Source organism: Pelodiscus sinensis, chromosome 2 (assembly GCF_052426305.1).
Source record: "Pelodiscus sinensis isolate ZL-2025 chromosome 2, ASM5242630v1, whole genome shotgun sequence".
Taxonomy (NCBI): Eukaryota; Metazoa; Chordata; order Testudines; family Trionychidae; genus Pelodiscus; species Pelodiscus sinensis.
In genome coordinates this window covers 71,899,419-71,918,802 of record NC_143053.1, presented here as the reverse complement: position 1 = coordinate 71,918,802, position 19,384 = coordinate 71,899,419, and the positions used below count along the sequence as shown (strand labels likewise).

At 40.0% G+C, this 19,384-nt stretch overlaps 1 protein-coding gene across 1 annotated transcript in view; it reads left to right on the top strand.

The window, feature by feature from the left end:
* The window catches only part of SPIDR (scaffold protein involved in DNA repair), a 353,411-nt gene that overhangs the window by 232,665 nt on the left and 101,362 nt on the right, over positions 1-19,384 (top strand). The window contains exons 9-10 of the mRNA XM_075920729.2: positions 14,100-14,310; positions 16,637-16,911. Of these exons, the coding sequence (XP_075776844.2) occupies positions 14,100-14,310; positions 16,637-16,911 (486 nt within the window). The remainder of the gene's footprint in view (positions 1-14,099; positions 14,311-16,636; positions 16,912-19,384) is intronic.

Below are 19,384 nucleotides of genomic sequence, written 5' to 3'. Positions count from 1 at the left end.
CTTTTGCCACTACCCTCTGCATTATGCCCCCTTTGCCTCTAACCTCTGCAGAGTGCCCCCTTCATCCCAATCTCTGCACTTAGCTCCCACCTGTGCCCCTAGCCCTGCACTTCCAACTTGCCCCACTACACTACCCCCCTGCTCAGTACTCTCCGCCCTCTTTGCCAAGTATCACCCATGCCCAACTGCCCCTTACCCTCTGGCTATGGGCCCAGTTTGCCTGGCACTGACCCACCCCACTGTCCACTCCTGAATCTTTAAATTGATGTGCAGCATGTAGTAATATCTACAGTCTTTTCAGTGAAGTTATATATAACAGTATGAAGTATATCGGTGATTATTTTACTTCAGGACAATTGAAATAACAACAGTATAGTTCCTCTAGTTAAGCCTTTCAGCATTCTCATTACAAGCTCTTATTTCTAAGAAATTAAAACTTGGCCATAAAATTCTTCTTTGTTCTGGAACTTGGCATATAGGGGCTTGGCCTGAGAGCAGGTTTTTTTTTAAATAATAATAAAGTATATTAAACAATTGTTAAGGATTTCTTCAACCACAAAAATGAGGGACTCTTCAGTAAAGGATGAAGCCTCTTATGTGAAGAGACATGCAATGTTTACGAAAAATATTATCTGATCTTACTTTTGTTAAAAATGTGCCTAGCCCAGTGGAGTTACTTGGGGACAGAATTTCAGCCTTAGCTTTAAAACTCCTCCTCCTTGTGTTTTTTTTTTAAAGTTTGCCAGGATTTTAAATTTATTTCCATTTAATAGTTCACCTTCCTGTATCTCACTGTCTCATTGAACCCTCCACCTCATTCCAATGTGTATATGTCCTCCCTTGCTTATACCTCTTTTTTCACTCTCTCTCTTTCACGCAGTTATTTTACTCTTTTATTTGATTAAAGCATACGGGGATATAGTCTGAAGGAACAATGTTAGACAAATAAAGTTGTTTTATTAATGTGGTTAGTGTTAAGTTTGGCTGCATAGTTTTTCAGATAACAATCTTAAAAACAAGCTAATTAATCTGTGGAATTTCACCTTAATCAGCAGGCTGTTGTAGGAGTGAGTTCATACATATGTTTCCAGAAATTTTCCTTCCAGACTTAAATTTTGTTCTCTGGTTATGGCAACAAAAATCTTTTTTAAAACATAAAAACAATTTTTTTTTGAAGAATAATACTTTAGCTGTATGTATCTATAAGGGCTACCTTAAATACCCTGGAAAGGCAGTATTCAGGGCTGTAACTTCCTCAGCATTTGGATTGGGTAATACTCGATGGAGGGTGGAATTATGAAGGTCCAATTTGGCTCAAACCCTAGCCAGAATCACTGAAGCATGGTGCAGTGATCGCTGCTCTGTACTCAGAAATGTAACAGGATCATGCGTATTCAATATTCTTGAATCCCCTGCCAAGCCTTCCAGGCTCAAAGGACCCAAATGTCTTTCCTCATCTCAAAGGGCCTGTGTCTATTTTTTCCCAGCAAGTTAGGGGTGGGAGGATGAGCAGAATACAGTTCCACCCAGACATTGTCAGAGCTGATCCATGGGCCATTAAGAGACTTTGTTAGACATTTAAGATGCTCTCTTCATTTGGGAAGATGCTGTCTCTCCAGAACTCTTAGCTAGAGCAGAAATAATTTTTTGTCTGAAAAATAGTTTTTTGTTTAAAAAACACATTTGAGTGAAACATTTAATGAATTCTTGTTGATTTAATTGAATTGGTTTGCTCAAAATGGAAAATGTTGTTTTATTACAGTATATCAGAGTAATACCCAGAGGCCCTAGTCAGAATGGGACCCCAGATAGATCTCTTTCCTGTCTTGAAGAAGGTATTAATCTCCCTCTGTAGACCTTTTTCTAGAACATTCCTCTGCCATTCAAGCCTAGGGTGACCATATTTCCTTAAGGGAAAATGGGACATCACGCAGGGCTGTCCTGAAAGCACCCTTTCTCCACACCCCACCTCTAGGCTGGCTTTAGCTACTGGCTTGAACTCTGCCTTCCTCCCTACCTTCCTTCAGGTGTCATCACTGCTTGCCTGAGCCCTGCCTGTCCCCCTGCATGGGGTTGGCAGTGCTTCTTGTCTCCACCCTGCACAGTCCTCTGCACTGGGGGATGGCCAGCACAAGACTTACAAAAGGAACTGTCCCAGGCAAAAAGGGTCACCTTATTCAAGCCTGGCTTTCATTTACAGTTCCAAAGAAATTGTACTCGTATCATTGCATGTACCACATCAGAATTATATGTTTCCCATTCACTTTCTCATTTTGTTGGAAATGTTTGTGCTTTTATTTATATTTTTCTTAGGGAAAGCTCTGTGTGTGTATGTGTGTATAAAATAATCTCTCTCAATATAAAAAAGTTTTTCCTGCAGAGCTGCTCTGCCCCAGGCTTCCTGGAATCAGCCGCTGATCTGTTTCAGCAGCGGCTGACTTGGGGACCCATGGAGAAGAGCAGCTGGGGTGCTGACGGGTTGGTCCCGCAGCACCGAGGGGCGGCGCAATGGGACCAACCCGGCAGCACCCCAGCTGCTCTGCCCCAGGCGTCGGGATTCAGCCTGCTGGTGAAACTGATGCTGCTGGTCAGTTTCAGCAGCGGCTGAATCCCGATGCCTGGGGCAAAGCTGCTGGAGTGCTGCCGGGTTGGTCCTGTAGCGCCGCCCTTCGGCGCTGTGGGATCAACCCGGCAGCACCCCAGCTGCTCTGCCCCAGGGGTCCCCAAGTCAGCCGCTGCTGAAACAGATCAGCAGCTGATTCCAGGAAGCCCCAGGCAGAGCAGCTCTGCCCCGGGCTTCCTGGAATCAGCCGCTGATCTGTTTCAGCAGCAGCTGAATCGGGGACCCCTGGGGCAGAGCAGCTGGGGTGCTGCCAGGTTGGTCCCGCAGCCCCGAGGGGCAGCGCTACGAGACCAACCGGGCAGTACCCCAGCTGCTCTGTTCCAGGCGTCCCCAAGAGCAGAAGGAGTGCTGCTGGGTTGGTGCTGTAGCGCCACCCCTAGGCGTTGCGGGACCAACCCGGCAGCACCCCGGCTGCTCTATTGCAGGCATCCCCGATTCAGCTGCTGCTGAAACTGACCAGCAGCAGCTGAATCAGGGACGCCTGGGGCAGAGCCGGACTATCGTAAGGGGGGGCTATGAAGAGTTTGGGGTGGCATCCCCTCCCACACCACTCCAGACCCCTCATAGCCTCCCCTTCTGATAGTCCGGGATATCTGAGAATCCGGCACCCCCTGGGTCCTAAAGGTACCGGATTATCGGAAGTTTACTGTATCTTGAAATAATGGTGATGTGTAGATGTACCCTTACAGATTAGGAACTCAGTGTATTTTGTTTTGTAGAATATCAGTTTTGTGTATTTTGTTCAGGCAAAGTAGTCCATACCCTCACCTCCAGTATTCATCCCAAATTAAATTTTGTTTTCTTTATACTGTAAGAAATAGTCTAGTGTCCTCTGATATCCTAATCTTGCAGGAAATCCAAAGCTTGAGAAGTTTTCCAAGTAATTTGTTTTAAGGTCGAATAGAGAATTTCAAAGGCATGCTAATCAAACTTTCTTTGAACCTTAAGGATTCATTCCTTATGGCAATGATGACAGCATGAGCTGAAAGACCACACGTTTGACCCATGCTTGGCAAAGAGTCTTTACTAATCAGACTATACATTTGTATTTTGACAAGAATTTTCTTAATGAGAAGTTTATTAATAATTGCTACTTAGCAGTAATACTGAAAGTTGTCTCAAATGGGGAACCTTTAAAGAGAGGGGCATTCTTCTCAAGTTGATGATGGGCTTGTCTGTTTGTACCACTGAGCAGCAAGAGGGCTTGAAAATCACATATTATGGATCTTATTACTCAAAGGATTTTCACAAAAATTTAAATACATTTTCATTTTTAAAATTATATTTGTAGTTCTTTATTGACTTTTGTTGCTATTGTTGCAAACAGTGGTTTTATGTATTACACTGAAAATGCTGATGATAGTACTTGCAGTTTTGGTAACTCCCTGTAAGCAAAATAACAAAACTCTGGAGCCTTACACACACATTTGAATATTTTAATCATTCTAATTGTTGTTTATTTTTGTTCGATATATTGTGACAAGATACATACACCTGACATAAATATGCTATTTTATACATTTATGTCGTTGTTTGTTGTCTTGAATGGAGTATATATTTTGCCAATAATTTCTAATCGCTACAGACAAAAATAGTTTATCTACAATTATGGAAGAAACAAAAACATTTTAAATGCCTTTGCGGAAGTTTTCTTGAGACTTTTCAAGTAAAGTTTTGTCAGCACTGCATCTACTTATGAGTATAGATGTGCCTAAAGTGTTCCTAATGTTTTTTCATATATGTAATAACACAGGCTTAGAGCTGTAGTTAATAAGATCGGGTTTCATTGTCCAAGAAATAAAGATATCTGACTACTTGTTTATGTTGGCCTGTGTTTCTGGGTGTCATATTTGGATTGTCACGGTACGAAGGGCTAACTCAGCAGTTTGTGCAAAATATTAACTTTTATTTAAAAGAAAAATCACTCCCTTGCAGTTAAAAAGATAATCATGTGCACGAGAACCAACTTTAAAAGTATTATCTTTCTGAATCTTCAGACAAACATCTGAGGGGTGAACTCTGTGCTCCATATCTTGGCTATAATGCACAGTCCCAAGCAGCCTGGCTCATACTGAATAGCTCCTGTGAGGCTGAGAAGAATCTGCCCTTCTTGTTGTTTGTGTGACAGCCCATAGTTGTCATTGCAGTTTCAGAAATGTTACTCTGCTTATGTTTCCATCACAATAATAGGTGTGACTGGTGGATTCGTGTAGTTCCTTGTCCTGACACTCCTCAAATCCTGAATTCCTTGCTGTGCAAAAGGCACATATCTTCTCAGATGGCAAGATTTGGGTAGCCACTTCTCTCCTGGGCAGTGTAACCAGATTTATCCTGCTACTATATCTCTCTCCAAAGCTGTGGAGGATGAGGCATCACTTGTTCAGAAGAGAGATCCACTATTTCCATTAATCTTCACAGACCGTTACTTCTGAAGTCTCTCTCTTTGTTTCTGTTTTATCTCTTAAAGCTACTACTGAATTTCTTTGTACTGCTGGGTGGCTTTAATCATCTTTCCCCAGCCTGCTGTACACCCTACGTGCACTTTAGCACTGCCAGCATGTAGAAGTTTTCTGGATAATGATCTAGTGGATAATTTATCAGAGGTTGATGTGTAGTATAAACTCAGGGACTAGAATTCTTTTATAATAACATCCTGATTATTAAAGACTGGTCGTATTTATAACCTCCCAATTGCTTGTAATGCCTTCATCGTTGCTCTTTTTCGCTTTCTAATGTAGTCCTTTTCCTTTTGGGTGTATTCTTCCACAATGTTTTGCATTCAATTTAAAGCTAACATAACTTTCTTGTATGCCACTTACCATAAAAATAGCCATACTGGGTCGGACCAATTGTTCATCTAGCCCAGAGATGTGTTCCATTATGGCCAATGCCAGATGCTTCAGAGGGAATGAACAGAACAGGGCAATCATCAAGTGATCCATCCCCAGTCACCCATTCCAAGCATCTGGAAAACAGAGACTAGACACACAGAGCATGTGTTTGTATCCTTGCCCATCCTTGTTAATATATGTTGGTGGATCTGTCATCACTGACTTGTGCACTAGGTACAAAAATGTCAACCCAGAACCTGAGTAGATTTTTCTTAGCAGCTTGACAAGTGCTAGCACAGTAGAAGAAGATTTTTGTGTGTGTAGATTATATGAAAATGCTGCTATGCTGGAGTTTTTTATATTTTTCATGTCTTGGTGCTGCGAGGCCAAGTTTTATTGGAATAAATGTCTCTCTATAATGTTGAGAAACTTCCTTTACTACATTATACACATTTTAAGGTCATTCAGATTTTATCTCTACACTATTAAATGGCACTCAGTATTTGAAGGTCCGCCAGTGTTCTCCGGGTACCTTAAAGAACTATTTTCTCATACAGCTGCCACCAAGCCTTGGATTTTGACCATCTTCTTTGAGTTGGATGAGATTCATTTTGGAATCCATCCATGACATTCCTAAGTGACGCAGAAGGTTCACCAAAGACCAACACTGTATGCTGACTACTGTGAGGAATAAAGCCAGGCAAATAGGCCTCGGTGTCTGATGTAGTGATATATAATGCTAACGACAAACATGGCAAACTCTCTAACCTGTGGTCCCACCTTTACTCCACCCTTGCTCTATCTAGGCCCTGCCCTCTTCCCATTGTTCTGTCCCCTCCTCTCTCTCTCCCTCTTCTCTGTGCTTTCCAGTGTTCCCACTAAGCTGTGGCAGCACAGCTTCACAGGTGAATTATCAGCCCCGCCCAGTCAGAAGCTCAGAGCTCCTTGCACAGAGCTGACTAACTGGATGAGGCTGATTTAATTACCTGTGAAGCTGTGCTGCCATGCAGCTTAGAGGGAATACTGCTCCTTACCCATTCCAGCCCGATACCCAAACCCAAATTTGGCAAATGATGTTGGGAGGAAAAAAACCCATTCTAAAATTTCTTTCTAAAGAAAATGGAACATGTTTTCCACTGCATGCCAGATTGTAAAGGGTGGACATGCAGAAGGTCCTTGATTAAAAGCACTAAATTTGGAAATAAAAATGTCAGTCACAGATATATTTTTTTTATGTACCCTGAAATGTGTCAGAAATGTATTTGGAAATCTTTTTATTAAGGGCAAATCAACTGTCGTGCTGAATGCATCAGTAAATATTATGGAATACATGATTGCAGCCCTTCTCTTTTCTTCATTAGTATTTCTGAGTTTATTTTATGTTTTAAATATACTCTTCAGTCTTCATAAAATAATCATTCCAGATTGCTACACATTTAAAGTCACTGAAACAAAAGATTATTTTAAATTAATCAGTCAGAGAGTTTAGGGTGTTCATAACAAAGTTCATCACATATAGAAAAGGGGAACGCTAATTTAGTTTGTGAGATTTTCATAACAAGGCATGTTTATGAAATTTGACTATCTATTCATGTTAAAAATATGTTTCCAAAGATTTTAGGCATAGCAAAATCTTGGTAAGGTACTGATTTTAGTGGAGGGTTCTCCTAAAACTAGTTCCTCAAACAGTCAGAAGTAAAAGGGTAACTCATTTGTCCAGCTGTATGGAAGAAAAGAAATGTTTTAAGTGCACCCATCACCAGGTGGGTGAATGGATAGAAAGGACAGGAAAACTTCGGAAGCAATTTTTTGTACAGTAGTAATTAAAATTAAAATGTGTATTTTAGATAAGGGGAGTCTTTTGAAGAATATATTTAAAAAAACTATATGAAGATCTAATCATTTAAGGCTAAAGCTGAATACTCAGATTGTGCATCTAAACTATGCATGGATTTTTTTAGAGATGTGATTTTCATAATCTTCAGCCACAAACTAATGAAATATTTAAAGCCAATTTTAAACTAGGGAACTGTATACATTGTAGAGCACAACTGGTTTGGTCAGTAAATAGGGTTGGCATATGCTTATTAAATGGTTTCAGCCACTTACTGGTTCTTTCACAGGTTCAGTGTTATGCTAATAGGCTGGTAAGATGGTAGTTAAAAGATCCACTTGGGGAGAAGTGTCAGCAGTCTGCAAGCTGAACAATCTGCTGTGGGAACCTTCAAGAACCTTCAGAATAGTGAGAAGGGGATAGGCTGAGCACTAAGACTCAGTGGAGAACTAGCCTTCCCTTAACCTCTTATTCCTCATGTCCGTGGCCATAAACGCATGTTATTATTCCCGTTTAAAAGTATAACTTTAAAATATCTGAAAATTAGTTTCATAGAAAGTGTTACATATCAAAGGGCAACGCTGTGGCAAGCATATGGTTTGTGCTACACATTTACATGAAAATAGCAAAACAAAAATAAATATATAAATTTGTCATCTTTGTGTAGAGTAAGTTTTGTCTGGAATGTTTCCTGAGATTGCTAAACAGTCTTGTTTAAAAGGGCAAAGTTATTTCCTTTCCCAAAAGAAGTATATAAAAGAAGGTATATTTTTGTACCATTTTACTAATTTTGTTTGATATTTACACTCTTCATTTGGGGCTCAGAAGAAACAAATGATGACTTCTTGTGTTAAAATAATACACCAGTTAATAGTGACTGTAGATTCTATGTTTATATTGGATGCAAGAAGGACTTTGAAAAAAGATTGTTTTATCAGGAAATATAACAACTGCCATTGTATATTTACATAAAACACATACTGTTCTACAAACAGTGTACATAAGAACAAACTATATCAATACAGGCAATACAAGTTCAGCACCTATAGTAAATTGGTACAGAGGATGTGAAAATGGGTGCAATATTAACAGAGAGAGACTTTAACCCATATCTACTATGCTGAGCAAACTAATTAGAAATACTTCAGTTTGATTTATTTGGAGGCTGGTTATATGGATTGAATGTTTAGAATAGATTATTTTGGGCATCAGTCTAAATTAGTGTTTTATGCCCTTTTTTAAGTCACAAGTGGGGGAAAATTGAGCATGAGAGTTGTGCTCTGGAGTAATCTGTGATCTTGTGAAAGTTTAATGATTTTAGTATTAAAAAGAGTAATAGCAAGAAATTATTATAGTTCATTGTATTCTTGTCTCAGATGTTTGAAAATTGTTTTTGCTAATGATTTTTGGGCATGCTTTTGCAAACACTTTACTTACGTGAGAAGTCTAAATGGTAGATTAACATGAGTGCAGTGAGATTACTCTTGTGAAAAAAGTAACTCATGTACATGCTGAAGCAAAATGCAGGACAATGTAGCACTTTAAAGACTAACAAGATGGTTTATTAGATGATGAGCTTTCGTGGGCCAGACCCACTTCCTCAGATCAAATGCCTGTATTTGATCTGAGGAAGTGGGTCTGGCCCACGAAAGCTCATCATCCAATAAACCATCTTGTTAGTCTTTAAAGTGCTACATTGTCCTGCATTTTGCTTCAGCTACCCCAGACTAACACGGCTACATTTCTATCACTCATGTACATGCTGGTATTACTGAGCCTTTTGTTAGGAAATATGGCAACTTTGAGGGTGTAGTGCCTGGCAGAAAAGGGATCATGGGAGCCATTCCCCTTGAATAGACATGAAAATAACCATTGTTAATTGTTTGTTTGCTTGTTTGTTTAATAACTTCAACTTTTATTTACTAAAACATATGGATGAACTTACTCTTTCAATCACTCCATGTTTGTACTTGAAAATAGGTTTTATTATGGAAATGCAGACATACACTTTAATTTATGGTATCACTCTTTTAATGCTTTTAGAAAAGGTGAATGAACTGTTAGTGGTAACGAAAGTAATCAGATAATGGTAGGAATAGATATAGCAAAACAGCACAATTCAAGAATACGTGCCAGTGAAGTCTGTCAATCCTAATACAAAGCTGATCAGATGTCTGTGCTGTAGGAAAATAAAAACAAAACCATAAACCTCAGCCTTCCTGAGAATGGTTTGCTACCCACGTCAGTCTTTTTAGCAAATGAGATGACTAGATCAAGTAAGCGTTCTTCTAACATTAGTGACGTAATAAAGACCTGGGTTTAAAATGTTTCCTGTTTACTTCTGTTCTGAATACAGCAGTTTCAGGGAAGAAGGTTCTAAAATCCTGTTCTAGGATATGTTCAGGTATATCTATGGAATGAATTGTTTTAAGGTTCTTGGTAAATTGTGGATTTTTTTTCTTTTAGAAAATAAATATGTAATTCATTTTTATACCCATAGGTTTATAAATCTGATCAAATCACAGTTGTTTCATTAGACTGAAGTAGGATTAAGATTAATATGCATCATTAACATGTTCACTTTAAAATATATTTCATATACAATATATTAGAAGCTGTGTGTATTAGGATGCATGCATAGCTCATGAAATTTGAGGTGAAAATAGTCGTTCATATATAGGTCATCAGTTTGAACACTGACCAGATCAGTAATGCCAAAAGTTATTACCAGAAGATAAAGATTTAGTGGCCATAAGTACATAAAATGAGTTATCATAATCTCTTTGTCACCCTTGTTAGCAATCTCTATCGAGAGTTTAAGAGCTACTGTTGGAGGCACAACTATTTGCCTTCGAGGTCAGAGTTTCAGCATGGTAGCTGGACATTGTGATGAAGCTTCCAGTTTCTTTTGTGTGCTGTAACTTTCTTTTGATAAAAATAATAAATAGAAGAATTCAGTCTCTAATGTTGTCAAAATTGCACTTTTTTCTAAGTACTGTATTCACATTCAGATTTTTAAAAAATTCATCTTATTTATAACTAAATTTTAAGATGAAAGATTATTTTAAATATATACGTTTTAAAAATTCAGAATTTTTTGCACAGAGTGCTACATTATTTTACTAGTTATACACAAAACAGGGAAATTGTTGAACAAAGTATATGCTACTGTCAAGAATTGTATGGCTGAGTTTTACAAGTACAAAAGTCAAGAATCCTACATCTAATGTTACTTGGCCTTCTCATGCATGCACAATATTTTGTATGTGTTCTGTATATGCTAAGTTTTAATATCTTCATGAATATATTCATTATGGCTAACTGTTTTTCTTTACTCAGTAACCATAATTAGAAGCTAAAAATAAAAGTAAAAAGGATAGCTAACTCGACTCTCAAATGGGACAGAATCATTTTGAGAACTGAGCAAGAGGCCTTGAGTTTAGGATTATTGACGTCTAACTCTAGTGCTGGCTTGGACTCTGGCAGGACTATGGATGTTGTTGGACTAGGGAGGCCCTCCCCCCTCACCCTCCAGGAGGCCTGTCAAGGAGCATCTGACTGCAGTGTTCTGGTGGCCCTTGGGCTAGCAGCAGAGTCCCTGGGACTAGCAGTGTAGCCTCAGGGGGAAGAGGAATCTGGTAATCTTCTGACATACCCCAAGAGAGCCTGGAGTCTGTCAGTGGAGGGGCTAATGTCCCCAGGTCCAGCAAATTCTCTCCTTTGGGATCAGTTAGGTCTCAAGGGTGCTGGACCAGGGTAGTCTAACCTATAATAAGACAAAAGGCACATTAAAAAAAAAGACAGTTAAAATCCATCACATGTTAATTATAACATTTTAAAGACATCTTAGTATAGATTTTTTTTTCTATATGAGATTTCTGCAAATCATCTTACCTCTTGGTGTTTCAGCTATAAAATGGAGGTAATAATACAATTCAACTTGCAGAGATATTCAAAGATATATTAATGTTTGAACTATGGTTTGGAAATGTAATCTATAACGTATTATTTTTCTTCAGATTTACCAGTCATGAGAAATATTTACCCAAAGTGGAGCTAGTTTCAAAAAATTATAACACATTTTTAATGCTAGTGCTCTTTGAACTATAACTATTGTAAATTCTATTAATAAAGTACCGTGTAAATAAATCAGGGAAATAAAAGTGACTGACAAAATAAGGTATTTTTTAAGTATTTATGTATACAATTATATATAATATGGAGTTGCTTTTAAACTCCGCTTTAGAAGCTTCTGTAAACTTGTGCAACTAAGTATGTCAGAATCAGGACATACTAAATCGAGAGTTGAATGTGACATATTAACTTCACCCCTTTCTGTGAGTGCTCTGTGAACTAGTGTTTAATTATGTGATCATCATATGTTATTTGTCACAACATGACATCATCCACATTTTACTATAGCTACATATTTATCTGAATATCTTAACTACAACAGACTACATTGGTTGTGCCAGATGCAGAAGTCGTGAAAGTCATTTTTGTACAGTTCACATAGTAAACGAGGCACTGCCTTGTCCCACATGAAATTCATAATGAATTTGGTAAAGGTTTCTGATTATCCCCACCTTATTTAGTGCACACCTTATTCTGTATGTCAGTGATGGGTAGCGTTGCCAGGTGTCCGGTATTTACCTGGACAGTCCGGTATTTTCACCTCCTATCTGGTAAAAAATTCAGAGAATACCGGACACCTGAGATGTCCGGTATTTTCTGAATTTTTCCCCGGCCAGGAGGCGAAAATGCCAGGCACCTGGCAATCCTACAAACACTCAGCGCCCGGAGGATGCATAAATAGAAACCTTACTACTACTAACAGTTACTGTTTTATTTTGTGGTGCAGTATATTACAGTGTTCTGTGTTTCAGTGCATACCGGTATAGATTTCTGATCATTTTTTAATTGTTTTCCTAATACCGCATGCAAGTTACCCTATTGGACACCAGCTGAATTGCTGTATTTTCCCATCCTAACTGCAAAGGAAATCTGGTCAGTCTCATTGATGAGCACCCTGTAGATTCCACTTACGCAAGCTGCTTAGCATTGCTTAAAAAGAAAGCATGCCCTGTTATATCAAAGAGTAGTAGCCCAATGTCTGTGAGTCTGTAACGCTGAAATGCTGGCTGTTCCCTCTGGGCGGCCCGTGCTACATGGGGAGTGCAGGGCCCAAACAGCCATTTGGGCTCTGTGGTCCCCTGAGAGAGAGGCAGGAGGGGGAGAAGAAGAGAAAGAGAGAGGCAGGAGGCAGAGGAAATCTGGGGGGAAGGAGGGGCAGAAGGAGGAGGACGAGGAGAGAGAGAGAGAGCCAGAGCCAGAGCGAGAGACCAGAGGCTCAGGAGAGAAGACTGATGTGGAAGAGAGACCTGAAAATCCCGTTTTATGACAGGCTAATTGGCTAGTATCAAAGAGTGATGATTCCATCGCCATCTAATTTACCATGGCTGTTCAGTTTCTGTGAGAGAGAGCTGTAGAGCTTCTCAACTTTGATAGTGAACAGAAAGAACAAATTAAGAAGTCTGGGAAGGTGGAATGATTCGGTATTTATGATAATATGAAACAAATACTTGTGAGGAATTTTTCCACCTTGTTTTATTTTTGCCATATTACTGTAGTATTTAATCCCAGATCTGAAGACAAGGACATGAAGCAAACAAAACACCACTGTTATGCAGCATCCTGGGAAACTAGAGCCCTGAGGTTGCTTCTGAACCTAGGTCAGCCGTATCTTTGCTGCCAAGGTGGGAGGCCTTGTTTTACTCCAAGTGATACTAATCTAATTGGGAGAAAAGAGCTTTCAATAAACTCACTAAATGGATTTTTTTGACAAGCACTAGAAAATTAGATTAGTGGTTGTTTTTGTTAACTGGCTTCAGTAGATTTAAATTCTTGGAGTACAAAAATGCCCATCTTAAAACATAAGATTATCTCATTTGTGCATGTCAGAGCAAATGTCAATATCAGAACATGTTTTGACACTGAATTACTCTGAGGTTATACATTTTTTTCCAATTGTTACTTCAGTCAACTAGCAAAAAAATTGTTCTGTGTAAAACTGTTTGGAGATGTACTATAGTAAGAGGAGCCAAAATACTAGTGATCCAGAGTAGGTTTGGAAAGGAAGCTTTACAAGAGTAATAACATTGTGGGAAAAAATAAATTTGAGCCAAGATACTATGCAGTAAAGCATAGCCCAGTAAAGGCATGAGAGAGAGACATACATACGCAGGGTATGTCTACACTACAAGGCCTCTTTCCCAACAAAACCTGAATTATGTCTACGCTGCAATCGCATTCTTCTGAAAGAAAATTGAAAGAATAGAGGGGTTTTCTGGCATTGGTAATCCTCTTTCAATGAAGAAGAAACCTTTTTCTGAAAGAGCTCTTTTGGAAAAAGGCATGTGTGGATGGGGAAGAGGGAGTTTGTTTGAAAGAAGAGGAAAGAGGAAAAAGCACAGGTGCCCTGGTGGCCACCCCGTCCATAGTAATCACAGTTGAAATACGAGATAGCATCCATTCAGTGTGGACGCTATCTTTCAAAAAAGTAGATCACTTTTTCGATGCGCTTTTGTGTCTAGGTGCTCTCTTTCGGAAGAAGTTTATTCAGAAGATCTCTGCCAAAAAAAGGTTTTTCTGAAAGAAGCCTGTAGTCTAGACATAGCCCCTTTCCCCCCTCCTCCCCTCCAACACACACAAAGAGGAAGAGAGACACATGGAAGAAGTTTTTAAAATAGGTTTAATGGTAGTATCATTTTTAAAAATAGTTCAATATTTTACTATTACTCTTTTGTTCCAGGCAAAAGCTCCTTCTCCATAATGAAAATATCCCTGTTATCATGAATACATATTTTAGTCAGAAGGTCCTTCTCAGAGATCATACAGAAGTGAAAGATAAGACACGTAGTCCAGAGACGTTGCATATTAGAAGGAACATTATATCTTTGGCACAAATATTCCGATTAAATGACCTCAGAGACAGTCTGCCCCAGGAATCTGCAGTTAATCAGGTAAGATTCATTTTGTTTGAAGTTTAGCACTTTGTAATAAGTTGGTGACCAGATGTTTGCAAATAATAATAAAAACAGAAATATTGAAATGATGATGTACTTTCTTGCCCTCTTGTTTTGCCAATACTGAATAATATGTGCTGTTTGTTTTAATACTGTTTTACAAGTAGAGTCTTTTGGCCAGCCAAATGCTGAACTGCTTTGAGATTATTTTGTTGTGCCTCACTCTGGTGCTAAATAATATTGCTGACATTATCACAGCTTTGAAAATTGTTGATTCACTCTTATTATTTGTAGCTCAGTACCCAGTCTAATTTTAAATAATGACTATTTTCTTAATAAATTAAGGTGTTTCTATTCAATACTCTCACTTTTGAGCCTTCTTCCCCTTCCTCTTCATCCTTTCTTTAAAACACCAATGATTGCCTTTAATAGAAGGAAGATCAAGATTTTTAAAAATGACCAGTGATTGTGGGTATCTCAACATCAGATGCATAATTATGACTCTTTAAAGAGATGTGGTTGATAGTGAACGTCTAGCACTTTCTGGTCTCTTGAAAAGTATTTGTTGGATGCAGGTCTGCCAACCAGGGCGGGTGGGGGGCAAAGCAAGCAGTTGCCCCGAGGCCTGGTAATTCAAAGGGGCCTGGTGCTTCCTGCCTCTGATGCTGCTACTGCAGCACCAGCTGGAGCCCTGGGCCCTATTAATCGCCTCTGAAGCGCCATGTGGCATGCTCCGTGTGGCTCTGGAGTTTGTGGGAGGGGCAGAGTTGCAGTCTAGGTGGCACAGAGGGCTAGCTGCCCCACCGCTGCCCCTTTTGCTTGAAGCCATGCTCCTTCTGGAGATGCAGTGCCGTCATCATCTGTGCCTGTGGAAGCTTATTCAGCCCCTCTGGTTGGATGCCCAAAAATTGAGGCACCCAAAATAACTTGTCACTTTTGAAAATCTTGGTGATAGTCTCAGATGACTCCCTTGCAAATCCTTCACTGTTCTCATCATATCTTACCCCCTTTTTTAGACCTGGGAATGAAAATTTTAGATATATCAAATCAAATCCTAATTGGATTTCACATTTTTAACCAATTTTCACTATAGATGTGCTGAAACCAGAATAATTTTCTCATGCTTCTACTCTTTGGCGGAATCAGAAAAATATGGGTCTTTTATCCAAACCATCATTGGCTTTGTTTTTTCAAAACTAAACACAACAAACTTCTAAAAACACAAATACTTCCTTTGAAATTTCAGCTTAGAAGTTCATTGTGTCAAACTTTTTTACATGGGGCATTTTTGCACCAGTATAGCTTCTCTGCAGAGGCACAAATCTCTTTATACATTGATTCAGTGCATCTATAATGGAATTTGTACTGGTCGCAAGTATGTTGATTTAGCTACTCAAGTGCACAAAATTAATAATGAGCAAGGACTGAGTGGCCATGAATCCTTTCTGGTAACAAGTGCACTTTTAACTGCACGATGTTCTTGAAGATAGTCCTGGTCCTCCTGATGTGAAAAGGAATTTGGTACTAATTTGACTAGTATCAGGACAAATCCATGTTTACTAGTGACATCTAGTAGAGATTAATTTTATATAGTGTTTCTCTAAAAGCATACTGAAAATAGGGTTTAGAATAAGGTTGTCAGAGGAGAGATTGAAAAAAGCAACAGTTTCGCTATAAGAGATGGCTAATGTTTAAAATGGGGATGAATGTGATTATTGATATGGACTGAAGCAGCAGACAGCATGGTTTTTATTCCAAAATAAATGTACTTTTTTACAGTTGTAGTGAAAGAATGGAAAATAGATTAGGGTTCCCGTTTTCCTCATCAGTAATCTGGATCCTTTGAAATTGTAGCTCAGCAATTTGAGAGTTGAATTATTGCTTTCTAAAACTCTGCACCCTTTTATTTTCCCTTAATTTAGAAGTTGTAGAGTGTCTTGAAGATGACTGCTACAATTTAAAAGGAAGCAATAGAACTACCATGAACTAAGTAAAACATAACACAGGGTGAAAAATACTAATGCTTATTCATGTTCTTCCCCGTTAACTTTATCTCACATGAACTGAATTTCATTAATGGGGGAGACGGGTTGCGGGGGGGCAGCAGTTATACACAAGAGAGCACTGTGTGCTGAACTGTAGGATTTTATTTAAAATCCTAGATAAAAGCATGGTACGTAAGTTATAGTTTATATGTACTAAATACTTTTATAATAATCTTGTGATGCTTTTCTATAATGAATCTTTGTTGAATTTTACTTTGCATCACTACATATTTTCATAGTACATAAAGTAATTTAGTTTATGACTTTGTCTTTACCAGGTTGCTTGTACCAATACTATTACACCAAAGACTGTACAGACTCACAGCAACGCTGAGTCCAAACTACATCCCTTTGTACTCAATGCCCCAAATGACTCTCTCCTTGAAGTAGTGGAAAGCCAAGGAGCAGCAGGGTGGAAAGAAGTGCAGGTACAAGTGGTGGTCCAAAGGGTGTACTATCTACCAGGAAGAGAGGGTTTCAGATGGCAGCATCAAGGAAATAACCCAATTAATTATGGAACACCAATTTTAAATTCAGATCTGCCAAATGTTAGGTGAGTAATAAAACACTTGCAAACTGGTCTAGTAGGGTTATATTATCAGGGATACAAAACAGAAGAGAAGCTGAATCTGGCATTCTGATGCCCTCAGCTAATAATGGCTAAATATAATAAGTAAGTCATAATGTTCTAGTTGTAATAATATTACACTTGCCCAAATACACACAATTTCAGAGCACCGCTGATGTTACATGAGTGGGAGGAGGAGCTGACCTCTTGCCAAAGTTTCTTGTGCTGCAGCAAGTTTTAAAATGAATGACTGAATAATAATTTAAAATAGATTATTATTATGTGCCTGTCTTATATTATTACATGTTACATTGTACAATTACTACTTCTGTTACCTAACCGTTGCTGAACTCTTTCAATCTTTAAAGCACTTAACAAATTATTGTTCCTCCTATAACACCCTTTTAAAATAGGAAAGAAAAATTAGCTTTATTTTATATGTAAGCGGGGGAATGGTCCCGCTATTGTGGGGAACTTTCCTGGCTTCTATACCACCCCGGTGAAATGGACCAGCGAAAGGATCTGAGTCCCCGCTCCCACTTCCTTTACCCCATGGCCTCCCTGATCCTGAGGTCTCCCTCTCCACTCTCCTGAATAGCTGAGCCCTTGAAACCCCAACAAGGCTGGGCCCAGGTTTCCTGGGGCTTAATCCCCGACCTTGTAGTCACTAGGGGCAGGAGTTAGGGTGTCCCCACTCCGAGGTGCTCTCTTTACACTGCAGGCCGCCGTGGCCCAGTGATCACTTCATAAGGTTCAAAGCAAATACAATTTATTAAACATCAACAGATTAAAGAGAATAGAATAAGAAAAAAATGAGAAGTGTTCTCATTTAACCAACAGCCCTGCTCTGTAGCACAGGGACATCAAAACAGCAGCCTGCAGAGTGTAAGGACAGTCCACAGTCTCTTCCTTAGAGGCCTTGGATGTGCTGCGGAGGGGGGAGGGGCTGCAGGCTGGACACGCTTGCTCTGTCAGTGACCACACAGCCTCAAGCTCTAAGTGGCCAGACCCCTCTCCCAGTCCAGAGCCTCTCCCCACACTTTGCAGTTCCCAGCTGCTCACTACATCCAGCTGCAGGGTGCTGCTTGGCCACTCTCTAGCTTCTTGCGTTGCTTCTCTGTTCCTTTTGGCTCTCTGAGCACTGCCAGTCTGCTGCTCAACACAGGGTCTGCGCTCCTTGAGCTGTGTGTGTCAGGCTCAACTGCTGCAAAAACTGCCCCTCAGCACACAGCTTGCACTCCTTGGGCTGTCTCTCAGCTCTCTGTTCCTTTTGCAGGACTTCTTCTGCACACGGCTTGCACTCCTTAGGCTGTGTCTCAGCTCTCTGTTTGCTCAGAGAGAACCAGAACAATCCCAGCTCACAGGGAGGACGGAGCCTGGCCTCTCCCCTTCCTCACTGGCCTGTCCAACCTGTCATTCAGGCTGAGATGGAGTGTTGGCTGCTTTCCATTGTCTCTGGGGTCTGTCAGTCTCATGAACCCTTCCCCTTCTGAAACTGGAAGCTGGCAAAACCAAAAAACTCCCACAGAGTTTTAGTAAGGGGTAACAGTCCCCTTACATATAGATGGAGTAATTAACAGTTTGTCTTAAGATGTAGTTGCACCAGTTGAGCCCATTGGGGAAGTTTGGCCCTGCTGAACTCAGTAGCAAAACTCCCATTGACTTTAGTGGGGCCAGCATTTCATCCTACATGCATCAGTGTGAAAGTGATTTGTGCTGCATGGTTACATCAGGATCTATGCAAAATCTCCAGTACATACAAGGCCTTCAATACCTAAGGATGTTAAAATGCGATTATGTGCCTAATCGTATAGCCGATACAATTTGTATCGACTTTAGGATTAGTCTATAAGCGCTGATGTGCGGAGCCACAGCAGAGAAAGCTCCGGGAGCCAGGTCTAGAGCCACCCACACTGCTGCTCCGCATTTTAAATATAGTAAGAGCCACTGGACTTTTACTACATTTAAAACGCAGAGGTGCAGTGATCAGCATGAGCCAGGTCTGCTCGGTCCTGGCTCGCACTGAATCCAGCGGACCCTGTTTGTAGCGGACATTTCTGTCCAGAGCGAAGAGAAGCTGATGCTGGACCATCCCTTGCTCGCAGCGTTGAGGGCTGGCCACAGGCAGGGGCTGCTCAGGTTCCCCCCAGAACTAGCTCCTGCTTCTCTCCCCTTTGTTGCCTCTCTCTGATAGAGGCAGCACGGGCGGGGGAAGCGACTAGTTGAGTGGCTACTCAACATTTACTTATTGGATAGTCACTAACATCTATATCAATACCTAGTAGCTTAGACAGCATTTTCATCTTCTTCTATGTTTTCTTTTGCCTTCTACAAATGCAGTTCCCATTTGATGGCAACAGTACTGGCTATTGTTGCAACTTCTGGCTCTCATTGGTTTAATCCTAGAAGTGCAAAGCAGAATTGCAAAAGAATGAAATAAAATGAGTGTGTGTGTGGC